General features: G+C 55.5%; 1 protein-coding gene across 10 annotated transcripts in view; it reads left to right on the forward strand.

The window, feature by feature from the left end:
• Syt7 (synaptotagmin 7) overlaps nt 1-16171 on the forward strand; it is a 62571-nt gene that overhangs the window by 27203 nt on the left and 19197 nt on the right. The window contains exons 3-7 of one of the 10 annotated variants that reach the window (NM_001398614.1): nt 656-735; nt 4358-4489; nt 5389-5616; nt 8796-9164; nt 12944-13066. In NM_001398614.1, the coding sequence (NP_001385543.1) occupies nt 656-735; nt 4358-4489; nt 5389-5616; nt 8796-9164; nt 12944-13066 (932 nt within the window). The remainder of the gene's footprint in view (nt 1-655; nt 736-4357; nt 4490-5388; nt 5617-8795; nt 9165-12943; nt 13067-16171) is intronic. The other 9 variants (XM_063272250.1, XM_039088864.2, NM_001398616.1 and 6 more) reach the window with 9 other exon arrangements.

A 16171-nucleotide genomic window follows, 5' to 3' on the forward strand; every position in this document is an offset into this window, starting at 1 on the left:
ACCCCTACCCTGCTTCTTTCCTGCCCGCACTGGGCTAAGCAACTCAGGGTTTTCCAGGGGCCAGGCTACCTTGGAGCCCCTCAGAACTCAGGAACCTCTGAGCTCAAATCCCCCTCTTCCCAAAATGATCTCTTACAGAAGCTCTGTCCCTGCCTCCTAGCCCCAGGACATGAGGACTCCAGGAAGCCCCCAGGCAATGACCAACAACCCTGGCAGGCCCAGGCACGTGACCTGCTCCCCGCCCCCACCACTCACGTCATTGGGCACTGCCAACCTTGCCCTGCAGGATGCCGCCCCCACCATCTGGGGGTGGTGACGTGGACATTGTGACGTGGCCAGGCGCCTGAGAGCCGTCTGTCCACGGCAGAGGAAACTGTGTTTCTGGGAGCTGGGCCAGAGGCCCAGGAGACAAGCAGACAGGCCTGATACCTGAGGGTCAGGCATGAAGGATTGCTTGTGGGCAGAGACAGGTCCTAGAATCTACCCAGGGCCCAGCCATGAGACAGGTACCCCAGAATGACCACAGTCCCTCACACTGCCTTTGGGCTTTGTTGATATCTAATCTACGTCCTTGACTCTGGATCTTCTGTTCTGGGGAGATGGGGACAGTCCAGATCTCCCCACGCCAAAGAGTAACCCTGTACTGTCTCCGCAGGGCAAACGCTACAAGAACTCCTTGGAGACGGTGGGCACGCCAGACTCGGGGCGTGGGCGCGGTGAGAAGAAAGCCATCAAGTAGGTGCCAGGCTGCCAGTTTGGGGGGTACAACACAGATAGCCCAAATTCAAGAAGCCCTCCTCCCTGTCCTCAGACCTAGCCACGCACATATCTAGTATCTTCCTTACTCCCTGGAGGCCATGGCCGTGCCCATCCCCTTGGGCTCAAAACCCTGGATGACCCAGGATCCCCCATTTCTCTTATACTCCAGACTCTGAGATTCTGGAGTATGCAGCCTCATTAGGGTTGCCTCTCACCCACAAAGCCCTGTATAAACTATGCTGATCTTCCATTCAACTCCTAATGTCACATACATTGTCCCCACCCACCCTAGCAGGTCCCTGGACCCTCCAGCCTCCTCCCCAAGACCCTACTTATGGTCTTAGAGCCCCCTCTTCATAGACTGGGTTTCTTTTCTCACACTCCACTCATGCTCCCAGGACATCTTGGAAAGGGTGGGAGACAAACCATGAGGACCCCAGCCAGCCTAAGTGCTGAGTCCCAGTGAATCTGAGGCATGGGGAGGGGCTCTGCCCTCCTATTGCATCTTGTTCCCCCTTAAGTCCTACTGATTGTATCCTGCCTAGGGTTCTCTACTGAGATTTAAGGGCCTAGTCCATAGACCAAGACCACCTTGGCAGGCTTTCTGCTGAGAGTCACTAGGAGAGAAAGCCCTGCCAGGCTCTGAGAATGGAGCTTTCTCCACCTTGCTCTCCATGGAGACCAGATCTTCAAAGGGAGTTCTGTCCAGCCCATCTTCCACTCTAAACTGGACGGGATCAAGCCTGCTGGCCAAGGGGCTTTGCCTGGAAGCTGAGCCCCCAGCTCTACCCATCTCCACCCCTGTCAACTCAAGGCCCCCCACTTTCACTGCCCCTTCCCCTGCACCCCTGCACACCCTTGCCCTCCTGCATCTCTCATTCTTCCCCGTGCTCCCCATTCCATTCCCGAGGGCTCCCTCCTGCCCCTCCTCTCTTTTCATCTCTTACTCTGACCCTGTTTGGAACTTTCATAGAAGTCTTGGGGCTGTTGTCTGAGGTGGGCGGGTGAAGAGAAGGGTGGGCCAACTGAGGATTTGGGTGGGTGGAAGGCTCAGAAGGAGACCATGGGGAGTCTTTGAAGCTCAGTTTGGTTGCATACTCTTCAAAGACAGGAGCTGGTGGGATTCAGGGGCTGTTTGCAGAACACAGGCTCTGAGCTTTCTGGAGGTGGGGGTTGAGGAGGATCATGTGAGAGGGAGCAGGAGGCCGCCTCAAGTCCGGGTTATTTGAAGCCCAGGAGAGGATGGGTGAACATAATCTTCCTAGAGAGGGCACACAGGATGAGGCAGGCAATGTAGAAAGGGTCCTCCTCTAGCTAGCAAGGGAAAGGAAGGCATCGAGGCAGGAAGCAGGCTACAGCCAGGGCCAGAAAGGCCTCTCTCTAAGGCACAGTGAGGGCACAGTGTCCCTCTAACACCCTTCCAACCCATTGTCCACAGCCTGAGCCTGCTTCCACCTGACAAGCTGCCCCTGGGCATAGAAGCCGTTATTCATGTGTGTCTTGCATTCCCCATCCTGGGCAACTTATTTACCGTACAACTCCCTACTGGCTTAGAACTCCCTCCAAAGGAAGCTCGTTGTCAAAGGCTCGGGAACACTGAACTGATGAGCACATCCAGGGGTTCACAGCCAACCCAGTCGGGGAAACACTGCACACTCCACCTCCCTTTGGGTGATACCGATGGTCACTGGCACATTTAAGACGGATAGTTCTTTAGTAAAGGAACAGTTTTCCCAACCTTCTTTTATGAGAGATCGTCTCTTTACAGCACCATAGTAGAAATCCACGTGGCCCCAGAACTCAGGGTGGGGAGGACAGCCTGGTGATGACGCTGAGTGGATCTTCTCCTCTAGGACCTAGATTGGAGGGAGACCCGGAAGGGGCAGGAAAAGGGAGGCTGCCAGCCTGCTTCATCCCTTTAACGCCTCGTACAGGGGCTCTCCATCCAAACAAGGTCTTGCTGGGGAGTATAGCCAAAAGAGAGTCTCTGTGGGCATGAGATCTTTTGTAGAGAGAGCGTTTTCCACTGGAGACTATTCTGCCTCCCCGCCCCTACCCACCTCTCCCCCTGACACTGCGAGCTGCCTCAGGACCTGGGCTTGAACTTTGTGCAGAGACCACCCTGGGAGACATTTCCAAAGAGTACCTAGACAGTGACAGTCACCTGGGAGAGTCAAGGCCACCATCCCCTCTGGGCCTGTGGTGACATCTAGCTTCTTATCTCATTTTCTTCCCTGCTCCTTCATAGCAGATGAAGTGTCAAAGTCAGGATGTAACATGAGAAGCAGCTCTCCTGAGAACAATTGACTCTTAGGGGAGAATGCCCCCATGATGCCAGGCCCCTAGCCATAATCTACCTCACCTGAGCAGGGACACAGTCTAGACGGCTTCCCTAGGCTCTGACTCCAGCATGAGTCCTGTCACCGTGCATGGCTCCCTTCTAGAGTGCAGCCTGGAAGCTACCTTTCTCCCTCAGTGAGCAGTCAGGGCTCTTAACCACTGAACCGCCTCTCCAGCTCTCCCTCAGTGCCCAACCCTGTCACTTTGGGAGCCCAGGAAATGAACAAGCCATCTGCAGTTTCTGGACATCAAGGCCATGTCCTGCAGACATGGTGCCCAGGTTTCTGCCACCTACCCTATATCCCTACACAGAAACTCCCACATCCTTCATGTTCTCAGCATGTCAATTGTGAAGGACAAGTCACCCAGAGGAGGGGTGGGGGACTAGGGTAAGGATCCCAGCAGCTCTATCTTAGAAAGGGACACAGCACCAACTTCCCAGCACGTACACTGTGAGCCCAAGGTTGGGCAGGTCCCATGGCTCCATTGACAGAAGAGCCGACTCCTTTCACACAGGCCGGAGAACAAAGGGTCTTGATGACGCCCTCTCTGAGGTCAGAGGTCAGGCCACCTCCCTCATGTGAAAGCCTCACCCACCTGTCCCAAACACCTTATTTGTCTCACGTGGAGCCTTCTGCTCACCCAGCCTCATGGAGGCCCTGCACTGCAGCCTCACCAGAAGTGGGAGGAGGCCCAGGGACATGTTAGAGAAGCTGGAAGAGGGAGAAAAGCCAGTCTTTGATGGGAAGCTGAGGCCAGAGAGAGACAGAGCCAGCTACCAGCAACAGTACTCCCCTTACTCTCCAGCACCTTCTAACATTAAATGAGCACCTTCCCCTTCTCCCAGCATTCCCTCTGCCATCCAGGCTTGCCTCCCACTTCCACCTCCCCACCTGACCCTTCCCCCTCCTTTCTCATGGTCTTTCTCTTTCCCACCAGCTTCCTAGGCACGAGACTCTCCTGTCTGCCTGCCTGCAGCTTGTCTCCTTCCTGTGCAGCTTCCCTGGCCAGCCTTCCAGTGCATGTGTGTTTGTGTGAGTGTGTGTGCCTACACAGATATGCGAGTGCGAGGATGCCTGGCCCAGGCTTCGGTGCCCATCTGCCCTCCTGCCTTTCTTCCTCTGCAGGAGCAGACCCTCGATGCCCCACCCTCTGTGTGCCCCCAGGGGCCCCACGTCCCTTCTGCCCCTACAGGACTTGCAGTTCTGGTCTCTTCTTGTATCTCCCTGTTTTCTCCCCTCTCTCTTTGCCCCTCCAGCGACCTAGACAGAGACTTTTGGAATAACAATGAAAGCACAGTGCAGCAGAAATGGAGTTCCTATCCTCCCAAGGAGTTTATTCTAAACATTTCACCCTACGCCCCTTATGGCGACCCTCGACTGTCCCTCAAGTGAGTGACTTTACCTGGTTTGATCATATGTACTGAGTATCCGCGCACGCCCCACCCTTCCCTTCTCCTGCCCCTTCTCACTTCCTCTCCTGCTCATTCTCCTTCCACTCTCCCCACCATTCATCCCATGGGCAGGCTGGCCATGGAGACGAGCAACCCCTCCTGCCCCTTCACCTTCCTATCCCTCGCCTGTCTCCTCTCCCAGGGCCAGCCATGCAGGAGAGCCCCCTCCGCAGCCACACCTGGTCCTTAGCCACGCCCCCTGGCTCCCCACCCTCTGTGCAGTCAGGATGGGGTTGCCCGTTTTGGTCCCTCCCTCTCGGTTGTGGCTCGCTTTTTCCTCCCCCCTCCCCCCGCTGTGTGCTGCGGCCGTGGCTGCTGGTGGTCGGTGGTCGGTGGTCGGTGGTTCGTGGCGGTGGTGGCGGTGATGGTGGTGGTGGTGGTGATGAACTCTGACTAACACGGCTTTCTCTCTCTCCCTGCCTGGGGGCCTCCTGGCCTGGACAGCCCGCTCTTCCTCCGTCGTTAACCCTTCGTTGTCCTGTGGGATAGAGTTGGAGGTGGCTGCCCTCCCCCAACCCCCACCGCTCCTGCCCTAGGCGGTGGGGAGGGGCCCCCTCCATTGTCGTGGTGCGTTGTTCTCTGACCCCAGCCCGCCCGGTCCCCTCTCTCCTCTACAGGCTCCACTGTTAACTCATTTGCAGTGCTGATGTCTCTCTTTCTCTCTGTCTGTCTCTTGTCCGTCTGTTTCTCTCCTCTCTCACTGTCTCTTTCTTCCTTTTATCTGTCGATGTTTTTCCTCTTCTCCCCTACCCCCACCCCCATGTGTGGCCTGCCCTCTCTCCCCCACCGCCACCCCCGGTGCTCCTCTGGCCTGGCTGCCTCCTGCACGCCTCCAGTGGCACACTCCTGTCAGGCGCCAAAGTGGCCACTGCGGCGGCGGGGCTGGCGGTGGAGCGGGAAGGCCGGCTCGGGGAGAAGCCGGCGCCGGTGCCACCACCCGGAGAGGACGCCTTGAGAAGCGGCGGGGCTGCCCCCAGCGAGCCGGGCAGCAGTGGCAAGGCGGGGAGAGGCCGCTGGCGGATGGTGCAGAGCCACCTGGCCGCAGGGAAGCTCAACTTGTCCAAGTGAGTGATGGCACCCCATGGCTACCAGAGCCATGAGCTCCGGCCTGCCCCCACCAGGGTGGACAGCGGGACCCCTGGCATGCCCGCTGTTGCCCCCAGAGGTGCCGTCCTCGGCCCCTGGTTCATTCCATTGTCCTCGACATCAGGCACAACCAACTCAGCCACATGCTCTCCCATTCAGGCCTCTGGCAGCTTCCCATTAATGTCTTCTTTTGCCAGTGACCAGGTCATTCCATTCTCTGTCCCCAGAGCAACTTCACTCCAGTCCTTGGGCCATCCCATCCTCTTTGACTGGCCACCCCATCTCAGCCATCAGGCCATCATCCCCCCTGTGGGCAACAGGCCCTTGGTTGTCCCATCATGGGACCATTCCATTCCCGGGGAGCTGGCCCATCTCTCCCTGTATTTTACACACTCATTCGCCAGTGGGCCTTTCCTCTTTGAGCAGCTGATGGCTCCAGACCCAGCCTTGAGCCTTTCCATTTTGAATGATTTCATCTGCCTATCCCAGCCTTGCTTGTACCATGACACCATCTACCACAGGGTTTCATCTGTGAGCAGCCACTAGGCTGCCTCAAATGTTCATCTCATCAAAGCCATCCCCACTGGCTTGTCCTGTCTTGGTCAGTGAGCTGTCCCACTGTTGGGCGTTCTTGAGGGTTGAGATTGTTGAGCCCCCAGCAAGCAGCTCCTTTTGAATGTCAGAGGGTGGTCAGAGGAGATGTTTCTTTTTAAGGGCTGTGTGGGCTTACCAAGCAGTCATGGACTGTAAACACAAGCATGATCTGTCACCCCACTAAGGCTACCTTATTCTCCTCTTGACTTTCAGAACGTCTGGTCTCCCACAATAAAGCCCTTGCAAGCTCCAGATTCTCTGAACCATGAGCACCTCACAAATTTGAGTGTGGGTTCCACTTTGAGCTGTTGACACTGATTCATTCTTGGGCAATGAAATAGCGCCTCCCCCCAGATGGCCAACAGCCTTGACACCTTCTTATTGTTGGGGTACCTAGCTCAATTTAGGGCCCTCCTGGTTCTCTTCAGAAGATACCCTCCTCCACAATGGAGCCCACAGAGGGTTACCAGGCTGAGGCCTCATTTGCTCATTGACTCAGGTAGACTCCTTCCTGATACATGGTCCCAGGAATGTCCCTAGAAATGGATGCCTCACAACCCATCAAGGAAGCAAGGCCCCTCCCCCGGCTGCCTCAGTCTCTAGGTTGACTGGGCTTCCGTGTTATTTGCTCACTGGCTTCAGGCCTGGAGGATCCAGTTTTAGTTTCCTGTGACTGAAGGGCTGTAAATTGGACTAATTTTGGATGTGATAGGAAACTGAAATGAGGTCGGCAAGGAGACAGAGAAGACGGTGTGCAGCCCTCCCCCAGCTGGCCTACCCTCCATTGAGCTGTGGGCCTACCAAGGCTGGCCAGACCTACGCCTGCCCTGGGAAGAACCCTGATTCCCAGCCCAAGTCAGGCCAGGCTGTTGCCTGCCTAGAAGTCCCCAGCTACAGCCACGTTTTGCTTTCTTCTTTCATTCTGTCCTATCTATCTATCTATCTATCTATCTATCTATCTATCTATCTATCTATCTATCTCTCCCCTCTCTTTCTCTGCCCATCCCACAGGGGCCACCTAACTGTTGTCTTTTGGTTCTCAGAATAGATTTAGAGGGTGAGCATGGCTGAGGTCTGGCTGCTGTGGTGAACGTGGCTTCCAAGGGCCCTGGGGTCTCCTACTACTCCCAGGATCTACTTGGCTATCCCATGGCCCTAGAGCAGGGGTGGGCCAACTCTGTTAGTAAAGGACCAAGTGACGTCTAGGAAATTTAGGCTTTGCAAGCCTAGACATCCTTCACATTTCTCAGCCTTGCCATTGTAGCAGAAAAAGCAGCCTCAGAGGAATGTAAACAAATCCCAGTGGCAAAGTTCCATTAAAACTTTATTTATAAAAGCAGGCAGTGGGCCAGATTTGGCTGATAGGTCATAGTTCACCACCTCCTGCTCCAGACAGCTGGATTGGAAAGGACTAGAACTTCAGACCTAGGGAAAGGGACTCACTTGAAGCTGTTCAACACAATGTCTGCTTTGCACTCCTGGTACCTGAGGGATAACTTCCCCCAGTCCTGTTGTGGTTATTGCTAACCTGAGTTGATCTCTGATCAGAGCACAAAACAGGCAGAAACACAAAAGCTGTTTTGTGCCCTCTGTCTAAAGCAGAGAGATTAAGGCCTGAAGAAGTATAGAGCCTCATCTAAAGTTGCTCAGTTAATAATGACAGAGATGAGCTTTGAACCCAGGCCCCTCTGGCTCTCCATCACCTCTCACCAGCCAGGCCCTGTTTCCTGTTGTTGCCCTGATTTGCCCAGCATGTTTAGAGATGCTGGTGGGCCGATGCATGGATGTCCTCTTATATGTAAAGGACAGGGTAGCTTCCTGCCAGTCAGAATTAGAGTGAAGCCAGACCAGTGGCTCCTGAGACTCCCCCACTCCTGTCTGCTCTTTCTTTGGTCCTCACTTCTAAGTGGGGATCATTCCCTAGGTACCAGGGCAGGAGTTCGTAGGAGGAAGTCAGAGATTTGCCCCAGAACTGAACTCCAAGGCTGCTCTGGCCGCAGGGTAGGTTTCTGTATGTGAGTCTGCCTTCTCTTTTCTTCTGAGGGTGTGAGGAATGGCTGCCCTGCCTCCCTAGCCATTATTAGGCCAACTCTGTGCTGGCCTGGATTTCTTTCTGTCTCCAAAGGACAGTAGTACCTAGAACACAGAGGCAGATGTTCCTAGTGTCCCCCTAGTGAGATGGCAGAGGGGTGGCAACAGCTCCCTGCCCCTCCCATTCCAACATGACAGGCAGTTATAGGGCCCTGGGGACCTGCCTTCACCATGCAGCTGCCACAGCTCCTGCAGCCCACTCAGACCGGCAGAGAGGTCGGGCCAGACAGAGGTACTGGGGAACCAGCGAGCTAGGGCCAGAGGTGGGTGGGCGGAGCCAGCCTGGGAACCTCAGGGTGGGTGAGGTGGTGGCAGCGACTGCAGCAGTGACAACTCCGATGGAGGCCTGGCGAGGTCCAGCCGAGCGTGCCCTGCACTGGGGCCTCCCAGCCCTGGCCCTCGGCTTCTTTCTCTTCCACTGTGATCCCTTCACCTGCTTCTCCTTTCTCTCCTCTCCTCCACCCGCCCCAAGTTTCGAGGACTCCACCCTGTCCACGGCCACTACCCTTGAGTCTATCCCCAGCTCCGCGGGAGAGCCGAAATGCCAGCGACCCCGCACACTGATGCGGCAGCAGAGCCTGCAACAGCCGCTGAGCCAGAACCAGCGGGGCCGACAGCCCAGTCAGCCCACCACCAGCCAGAGCCTGGGCCAGCTGCAGGCCCACGCGGCCTCGGCACCGGGCTCCAACCCCCGGGCCTATGGTCGAGGTCAGGCTCGGCAGGGCACCTCGGCCGGCTCCAAGTACCGGGCAGCTGGGGGCCGCAGCCGCTCCAACCCAGGCAGCTGGGACCACGTGGTGGGGCAGATTCGAAACCGAGGCTTGGACATGAAATCCTTCCTGTAAGTCCTCCCCTTGAGCGGGCCAGCTCCCCACCTCCCCCACCCATCTTCTTCCCCCTCCCCCAAGTCTCTTGGGAGCAGTTGGAGCAGGACACTCTTGTTCCTCTGTGTCTGACAGTGTGTCTGGCAAGTTTAAGGGTCCCCCTCCTCAGCCTTTTGTGTCTGGAGCCCCACCATGAAAGGATTTGTATCAAAGCCCCTAGAACTCTGAGGACCCTAAAACTCCCTCACTGCCTCTGAAGCTTGAGAAGAGACTCCCCCGCACCCCTCCCCCCAAGTTGAATGAGAACACTAAGTTAAGTGCTCTGGAGGTCCCTGAGATCTACACACACACTCATCAGTCCCCAGCTGCTCTTGTCACAGTGCCAGTCTTGCCTCACTCTGCCCTTCCCTCCTCCTCTCCCCAACCCATCCCTGTCACTGAATCTCCAGAGTCTTGCAGTCCTCCCTCCAATTCCCCTCCTCTCTGTAACCAGACCCTGCTGACCTTTCTGCCCCATGCACCCTCCCTGTCCATCCATCCCTGACCTCAGCCCTCTCATAATGACCCTTCCTCCCCTGAGGACAAACCTGAGCCACACCCCCAAAGCTGCGGAGCATGGTATTTCTTTCAAGGACCCAGCTTGTCAAAGCAACACCGTGCTAGACAGCCACTGACCTTAGCTGCTTCCCTGGCACTTGCCCCAGCACCCCCACCCTCACAGGGATATTCACTCTCTAGGGGCTGAGAGGTGTGGGCCTATGAGCCTTGCTCGAGCTTTGAGATCAGAATTATCACCCAGGTCTTCCCTGAGAAACTTACTTCTCCGGTGAGGGGCAGCACCGTAAGTCTAGGAGGAAGAAGAGATGGCCAGGGCCAAGGCAGAGCTCACTGGAATGACGCAGGAGAGCCAGACGGCCAGCAAGTTTTTCAAAGCATGTTTTATTTCCATCTGAGAGCCCAGATAGTGCTTCTGGCTCAGAAAAGAGCCATAACTCAGAAAGGCCTCCAACAGAACAAGGTGCACACAACTGGTTGCAAGATGCCAGTACTGTGGCCCACCACCTATTCTACCCAAGGCTACCCCTAGAAATCGGGCAAGCCTGTCCGACTGCCTTCAGGGAAGGCAATCAAGTGCTACACCAGAGAAGATGTCCAGCAAGGCCTCCTGTCTTAACAGTGGATTGTTCTGAAATGGGTGCTTTGACCATGGAATAGGAGGTCAAGGGATCTGGTTCCGCTGTGGCAGGAACAGAACCGAGGGTCAGCTAGGCCCCCACCCTATCTTAGGCTGGAGTATGCCCACCCTCTTCCTTTTCTCCCTGCAATTGTTTAGGCCGGGGCCTGTGCCTAAGCTTCCCCCGGTTGCAGAAGCCCAGATAACAACTTTCCCCGCCCCAGCATCTTCCTAACCAACCAGAATTCTGAGGCGCACATCTTAAATGCCTGTATCCTGTGGCATGGCCCAGATGCCAGCATCGTATGCCATGCTCCAGCCCCCACACCAGTAACGAGGTTGCATACTCTGCCTGTGAAGGCCACATACTCTAGGCTTTGCAAGACACATTCAGTCTCTACCACATAAGGTTCCTCCCCCCACCCCCTTAATAGTTTTAGATTACAGAAACCATTACCAGCTTGTGGACTGCACAGAACCATTGACAGGCTGAGGCATGCCAACCCCTGCCCTGCAGTTTAGCTGCTGAATTGTGCAGGTCCCAGAGTCTACTTGAGAGGGCCACCCAAGCCCTGCAGTAACTTGCCCTCCCTTCCCACGGGGTTGCATCCTTTCTCCTTGACAGGTGTGACCCCATCCAAGCAGAGATATTATATTAGTGTGTCTCCCCCCAGTCCAGCTCTGCCCCTCATCCTTGCCCTCATAGCCTGTGCAGCTGCAGAGAATGACAATCTGGGTATTTATGCAGAGGAGCAGCTCGGATTTTAAAGACCAAAAGCAGTATCTGAAAAATGCATTAACTTGGGGTGGGGGAACATGTGTTTTCACTGAGTTCGCCTTCCTCCAGCTCAACTAGCTCCTGAGCAGCCAAATGGAATTTTACCAACTTAGATATTAGCAATAGGAGCAAAAGAAGCCAGGCTCCGGCCCAAGGGAAGGGAAGAGTTGAGCCCCAAAAGTTTGATGCCAGCACATGTCAGCTTGCTGCAGCTGTGGCCAAGAGGAAGGAGGAGGAGGAGGAGGAGGAGGAGGAGGAGGAGGAGGAGGAGGAGGAGGAGGAAGAAGAGGAGGAGAAGGAGAAGAAGAAGAAGAAGAAGAAGAAGAAGAAGAAGAAGAAGAAGAAGAAGAAGAAGAAGAAGAAGAAGAAGAAGAAGAAGAAGAAGAGGAAGAAGAAGAAGAAGAAGAAGAAGAAAAGAGGAAGAAGAAGAGGAGGAGCATTCTATGCTTGGCTTTCATTGTCCCTCAGACCCCAGTAGCATGTGTCTCCCATTTTCCACACCTCTCATTCATTCCTCATCCCAGATGCTGTCTGGCCTGAGCTCCCATTTTGACAGTCTCTCTGGGGAATAATCACAGAAGCTCTTACTTCCCATCAGTGGCTGATGTGATAGATTCCCGACCTAAGATCCACCCCCTTCTGGAACATTCTGTCAGTCTGCCGTCTTACCCTTGGCCCTTCTTGAGGCATGTTTTTCATGCCTGCCTTGTCTGAGAATCCTTCAACTCTTTGTTCTGATGGGCTCTACAGAGTTTCTCTTGAGCTCTACAAAGCCCTTGCAAACTCAAAACCTCTGATGGCTTTGATATAGAGCAGCCACCAGAATTTGCGTTTCCTTCCAGGAAGTGCCCCTGACACTAGCAAAACCCCACACGGTTGTCCCGTGGCTTTCTGCGGAGGGCTCCACAAACGTGTGGCCTCCAACTCTGTGCTGCTGCTCACGCATCGTCCCCAAGTCACACTCATCCTGTTGGTACCTGCCCGCCATTCTGTTTTGGCCCACCTCCCTCAGAGCAGCGTCTCGCTGCAGGCGCGGGCTCCCTGCAGCCCTGCCAAAGCTTCTCCAGACTTTGCCAAGTTCCTTACTTTCTCTCCACCTTTGTTTCCTGATGCCTTCTGAACTGCTTCTCCAAGGAAAAACCTCCACTGAACAGGTCCTGGAGGTCTCTTACTCTCTGAAGCTCTTGGAAAGTGGACAAGAGAGAGGTCCCACTATGCCTGGGATCTCAGAAGGGACAGATTTGGGATTCTCCTATGATGGGCTGCATATTTGGAAGCCTGGAAAAAGCTACTTAGCTGGCTTCAAGGGCATCTGGTTGAGCATGACCCAGAGATCTATGAAGGACATCCCTGAGCACAGTGTATAATGTCCATTGAATGTCAGATTTTTCTATAGTGCTTCCCCTGTGTCCCCAGTCTCCCTTTGCATGTCCTGTGCAAGATATTGAGAGTGCCTCTCCCCCTTCTCCCAGGGAAGAGATAATCATGCCTTCAGCTGGGGATGTCATGTCCTGGGGCCTCTGCTCCAATCGTCAGCCTGTGTGAACCCTAGGGACTATCCCAGATCCCTAAGTCCTCTCCTCAGGCCTGTGCCTAGCCCCTATCCCATGTTACCCCAGAGACTCCAGCTCTTGGCCCAAGGCCAGCTAGACCCTCTCCCTCCTCCCCACTCAGTTCTCCAACTATTTACAGTTCTGAAGATTGGTTTCTTTTCTCCAGGGCCAGTTTCTTACGCTTTTTCTCTTCTCTCTCTTTGTTTCTGTCTCTCTCCTCCCCTCACCCCTGCTCCTGTCCGTGGGGCCACCTCCTTTCACCCCGGCTGGTGGGCTGCCCATCCTGGGCAGGGAAGGCCGGATGGTGGTGCTATCCCTGGTATTAGGGCTTTCGGAACAGGATGACTTTGCCAATATCCCTGACCTGCAAAACCCAGGAACCCAGCAGAACCAGAACGCTCAGGGGGACAAGAGGTACGAGCACGGGCGAGGCCTGCGGCAGCGGCAGCAGCGGCAGAGAAGGAGGCACGGAGAGGCCACCTGCCTCAGCCGGCCCCGACTGCTGGACGAGGTGGTGGTGTCTTCAGCAGATGCTGGAGTAGGAGAAGCTCTCCAGCTGGTGTTGTCCCCTGACCACTTGAGTGGTGTCCCGTGGGTCTATGAAGGGACCATCCTGGGACCATTCTGGATCAAGCCTGCTCCCCAGCATGCTTGCCCTGGCCTGGAGCAAGCCCAGCCTCCTGGGCCCCATCTCCTTGCTTGCCTCCCTCTGCTGCCCCTCCATCTTTCATCTGTCCCCCTTCCCAACCCGAAATCCCCGTTTCTCTGGTGGTTGGTGAGTGAGGGCGGATGTTGGGGAATGGCTAAGCCCGTTCTTCCTCATCCCCACCATCTCAACCTCCTCCTGGCCTGCAGGGCCTGTTGTGCTACTCAGCCAATGAAGAGGAGCCCCTGAGGGGGAGGGTCTGGGGTGAGGAACCATGGGAGAGGCCTGGTGACCAGAAGGAACCAGAAGGGTGGCCCTTGAGCACAGCCTCCAGAAATGGGATTTGGGACCAGCTGTCCAAAGTAAGGTCAAAGTGTGATTCTGCCAGGCTCCTTGGCTCCATCGCCTTCCTCAGGACCCCGTGAAGACCAGCAGAAGCCAGGTGACTGCAGTCCAAGCTGGACCTCCTAGCCTTCTCCACCTAGAATTCAGGGAAACAGCTCCTGCTGTTCCCACTGGCGAGGAGCGAGTGAGCACTGCTTGCTCATAGGTAAAAGGAGGGTTGAAGGTAGTAGGGTTTATTAGCATTCCCAAAGGTGGAATCTTTACCTGCTTCCTCCCTAGACCTGGCCTTAGGCTGTTCACATCTAAGTGAACATTTGTGCTCATTTCTGCTTTCCATGAGGCCAAACACAGGGCATGTGGGCCAGCACTGGTTTAGCCAGAGCCTCACTCCATGACCTCTGACAAGTCAGAGACCCTGTCTAGGCCTCTGCATCTGCCTCTGTCAAATGAAGCATTGAGCAGAGTGACCTCTGAGGAACACACACTGCTTCTAATGAGGAAATGGGCCCTAGGGCTGGGACAGTTGTCAGATCCTGTGAGCTAGGCAGAGATCAGGTTTAGACTGGCAACCCTGATGCTCATTAAAGGCCTTTAGGGACAGGAAGGGACTGCCCCAGGCTGCTGCTAGGGGCCTATAGCTCAGGAGAGATAGGCCGTATTTGACAGCTGTCTGGCTATCTCACAGTGGCTTCCGGAGACCAGCCCTCTCTTTCCTTCCCACCCTGAATCCACGTTGCATGCCTAGTGCGTTCCGTCCCTACAGAGTAGGAGGGGAGAATGAACCTGTTCCTTCACTTGGTGCCACAGCTGGTGTCAGTCCCTAAGCCCATGTATGTGAAGAAGGGGTTGGGGGAGTAGCAGAGACTGCCACCCCCAACCCAACTGGGTCTGACAGAAGCCACGGGGTCTCAAAGATGGGCTCCGAGCAAGCCAGAGGGCTACAAGGAGAGGGGATTGGGGCCAGGGACAAGAGGACGCAGGGGGACTGGAGCCCTCTGAAAGTCTGAGAAGAACCCAAGCCCTTTGCCAGGAAGGGTTGGGGGGGGGGAGGTGTGAGGCGTGAGGGAGCAGACGCAGGCTGGAAACGAGATTTCACATCACCCATGTGTTAATTAACCGACTCCATTCTCACCCCACAACCTATTTATACCACGTTGCCACTCAGGTCTCCACAGTTTAGTACACCCATCCCTTCTGATCATGACATCAGCTTGTCCTCCGCCTGCCTGGGAAAGGTGGGTGTGGAGGTGGAGGCTTTGTGCCCTCACCACTACCTGGCCCCACTTTCCGAGTGGACACTTGCCATTCCCACCTGCTCATGCCCTCCCACATTTGAAACTCATTTCTCAAAATCCTCTCTTGAGGTGTCTCCGAGTGGGTAGCTTCAAGGGCTACACTCAACTGTCCCTTCCCTAGTAGATGCCCTTATCCCATAGCTTAGCATAAGTGCCTTCACCAAGCCATCACACCTTTGGGATCCACCCTTTGACTTTTGGGCCTTATAGCCACAGGCTGGCTCATCTGTCCCTTCCTCTAAAGCGTGCCCTCTCTGCCCCAGCTTGACCAGGTGTCTTGGCTGCTGTTGGAGGAACAGTCAGCCCCCTTGGTCTGTTAAGCAACAGGCTCGTGTGAGACAGAGCTCTGTGGGGAGGAGAAGCCACTCCGGGGTCCAGGCAGAAAGGATGGTTATCTAACAAGCTATAGGGGATATAAGGGACAGAATGCCTTTAACCCACCCAACATCTCTTGGTCCCCTGAAGGCTCCCTTCCAGAATCCCCCAGGCCCTGGGCCTCAATATATAATACACCTCAAGGTACTCTTAAGTGTAGGAGTGGGATGGGGGGTGGACGCCTCCACCCTTGCTGTGTCTGTCCCACTCATTCTTCCACACCACCCACTGCGTGCTCATGACCATCCTTCCAGCATTTCACCTTTGCTCCTTGGGATCCAAATGGTTTCCACCGTGGCCCCACCCCCACCCCGAGTGGGGGGCAGAGCGGACCAGGCCACCCCCATTGCTCGCCTCCTCCGAAGCCACCATGTTTCTTCTGCCTCTGTGTGTCCCCCGCCTCCTCTCTGCCTCTCCTGTCGGCCGCCTCGCTCCTCTTTGTCAACCTTGTCCACCCAGCAGCCTTCTCCACACGTCTGACTAACCTTTCTTAGCCTCTCCCCACTTTCTCTGTCTCTCCTCTCTCTATCTCCTTCCTCCATCTGCTCCTCACAGGGCTGTCCCTGGGCCAGTGACCTCGGCCTCTCCCTCTGCTGATCCCTATGCCTACCTCTCTGTCCTGTGACCTCCGACAGCTTCAGGGGTGCTGACCATCTTTTCCCAGGCTGCTTTGCAGCTATGCTGACGCTGTGGTGTGGCCAAAATAACTCCGACTTTCTCATACCTTCAGTAGTCAATCTCACGCTCTCTCCTCTCCTGCTCTATTTTTAACCTGACTTTACCTCTCCAGCTATTTTCAGCCTCCTCTTCCTCCCTGTGCCTGTCTGTGTGAGCACGTGTCCATGTGCGTGCGTGTGT

The sequence above is a fragment of the Rattus norvegicus genome, chromosome 1 (assembly GCF_036323735.1).
Source record: "Rattus norvegicus strain BN/NHsdMcwi chromosome 1, GRCr8, whole genome shotgun sequence".
In the NCBI taxonomy this organism is placed as follows: domain Eukaryota; kingdom Metazoa; phylum Chordata; class Mammalia; order Rodentia; family Muridae; genus Rattus; species Rattus norvegicus.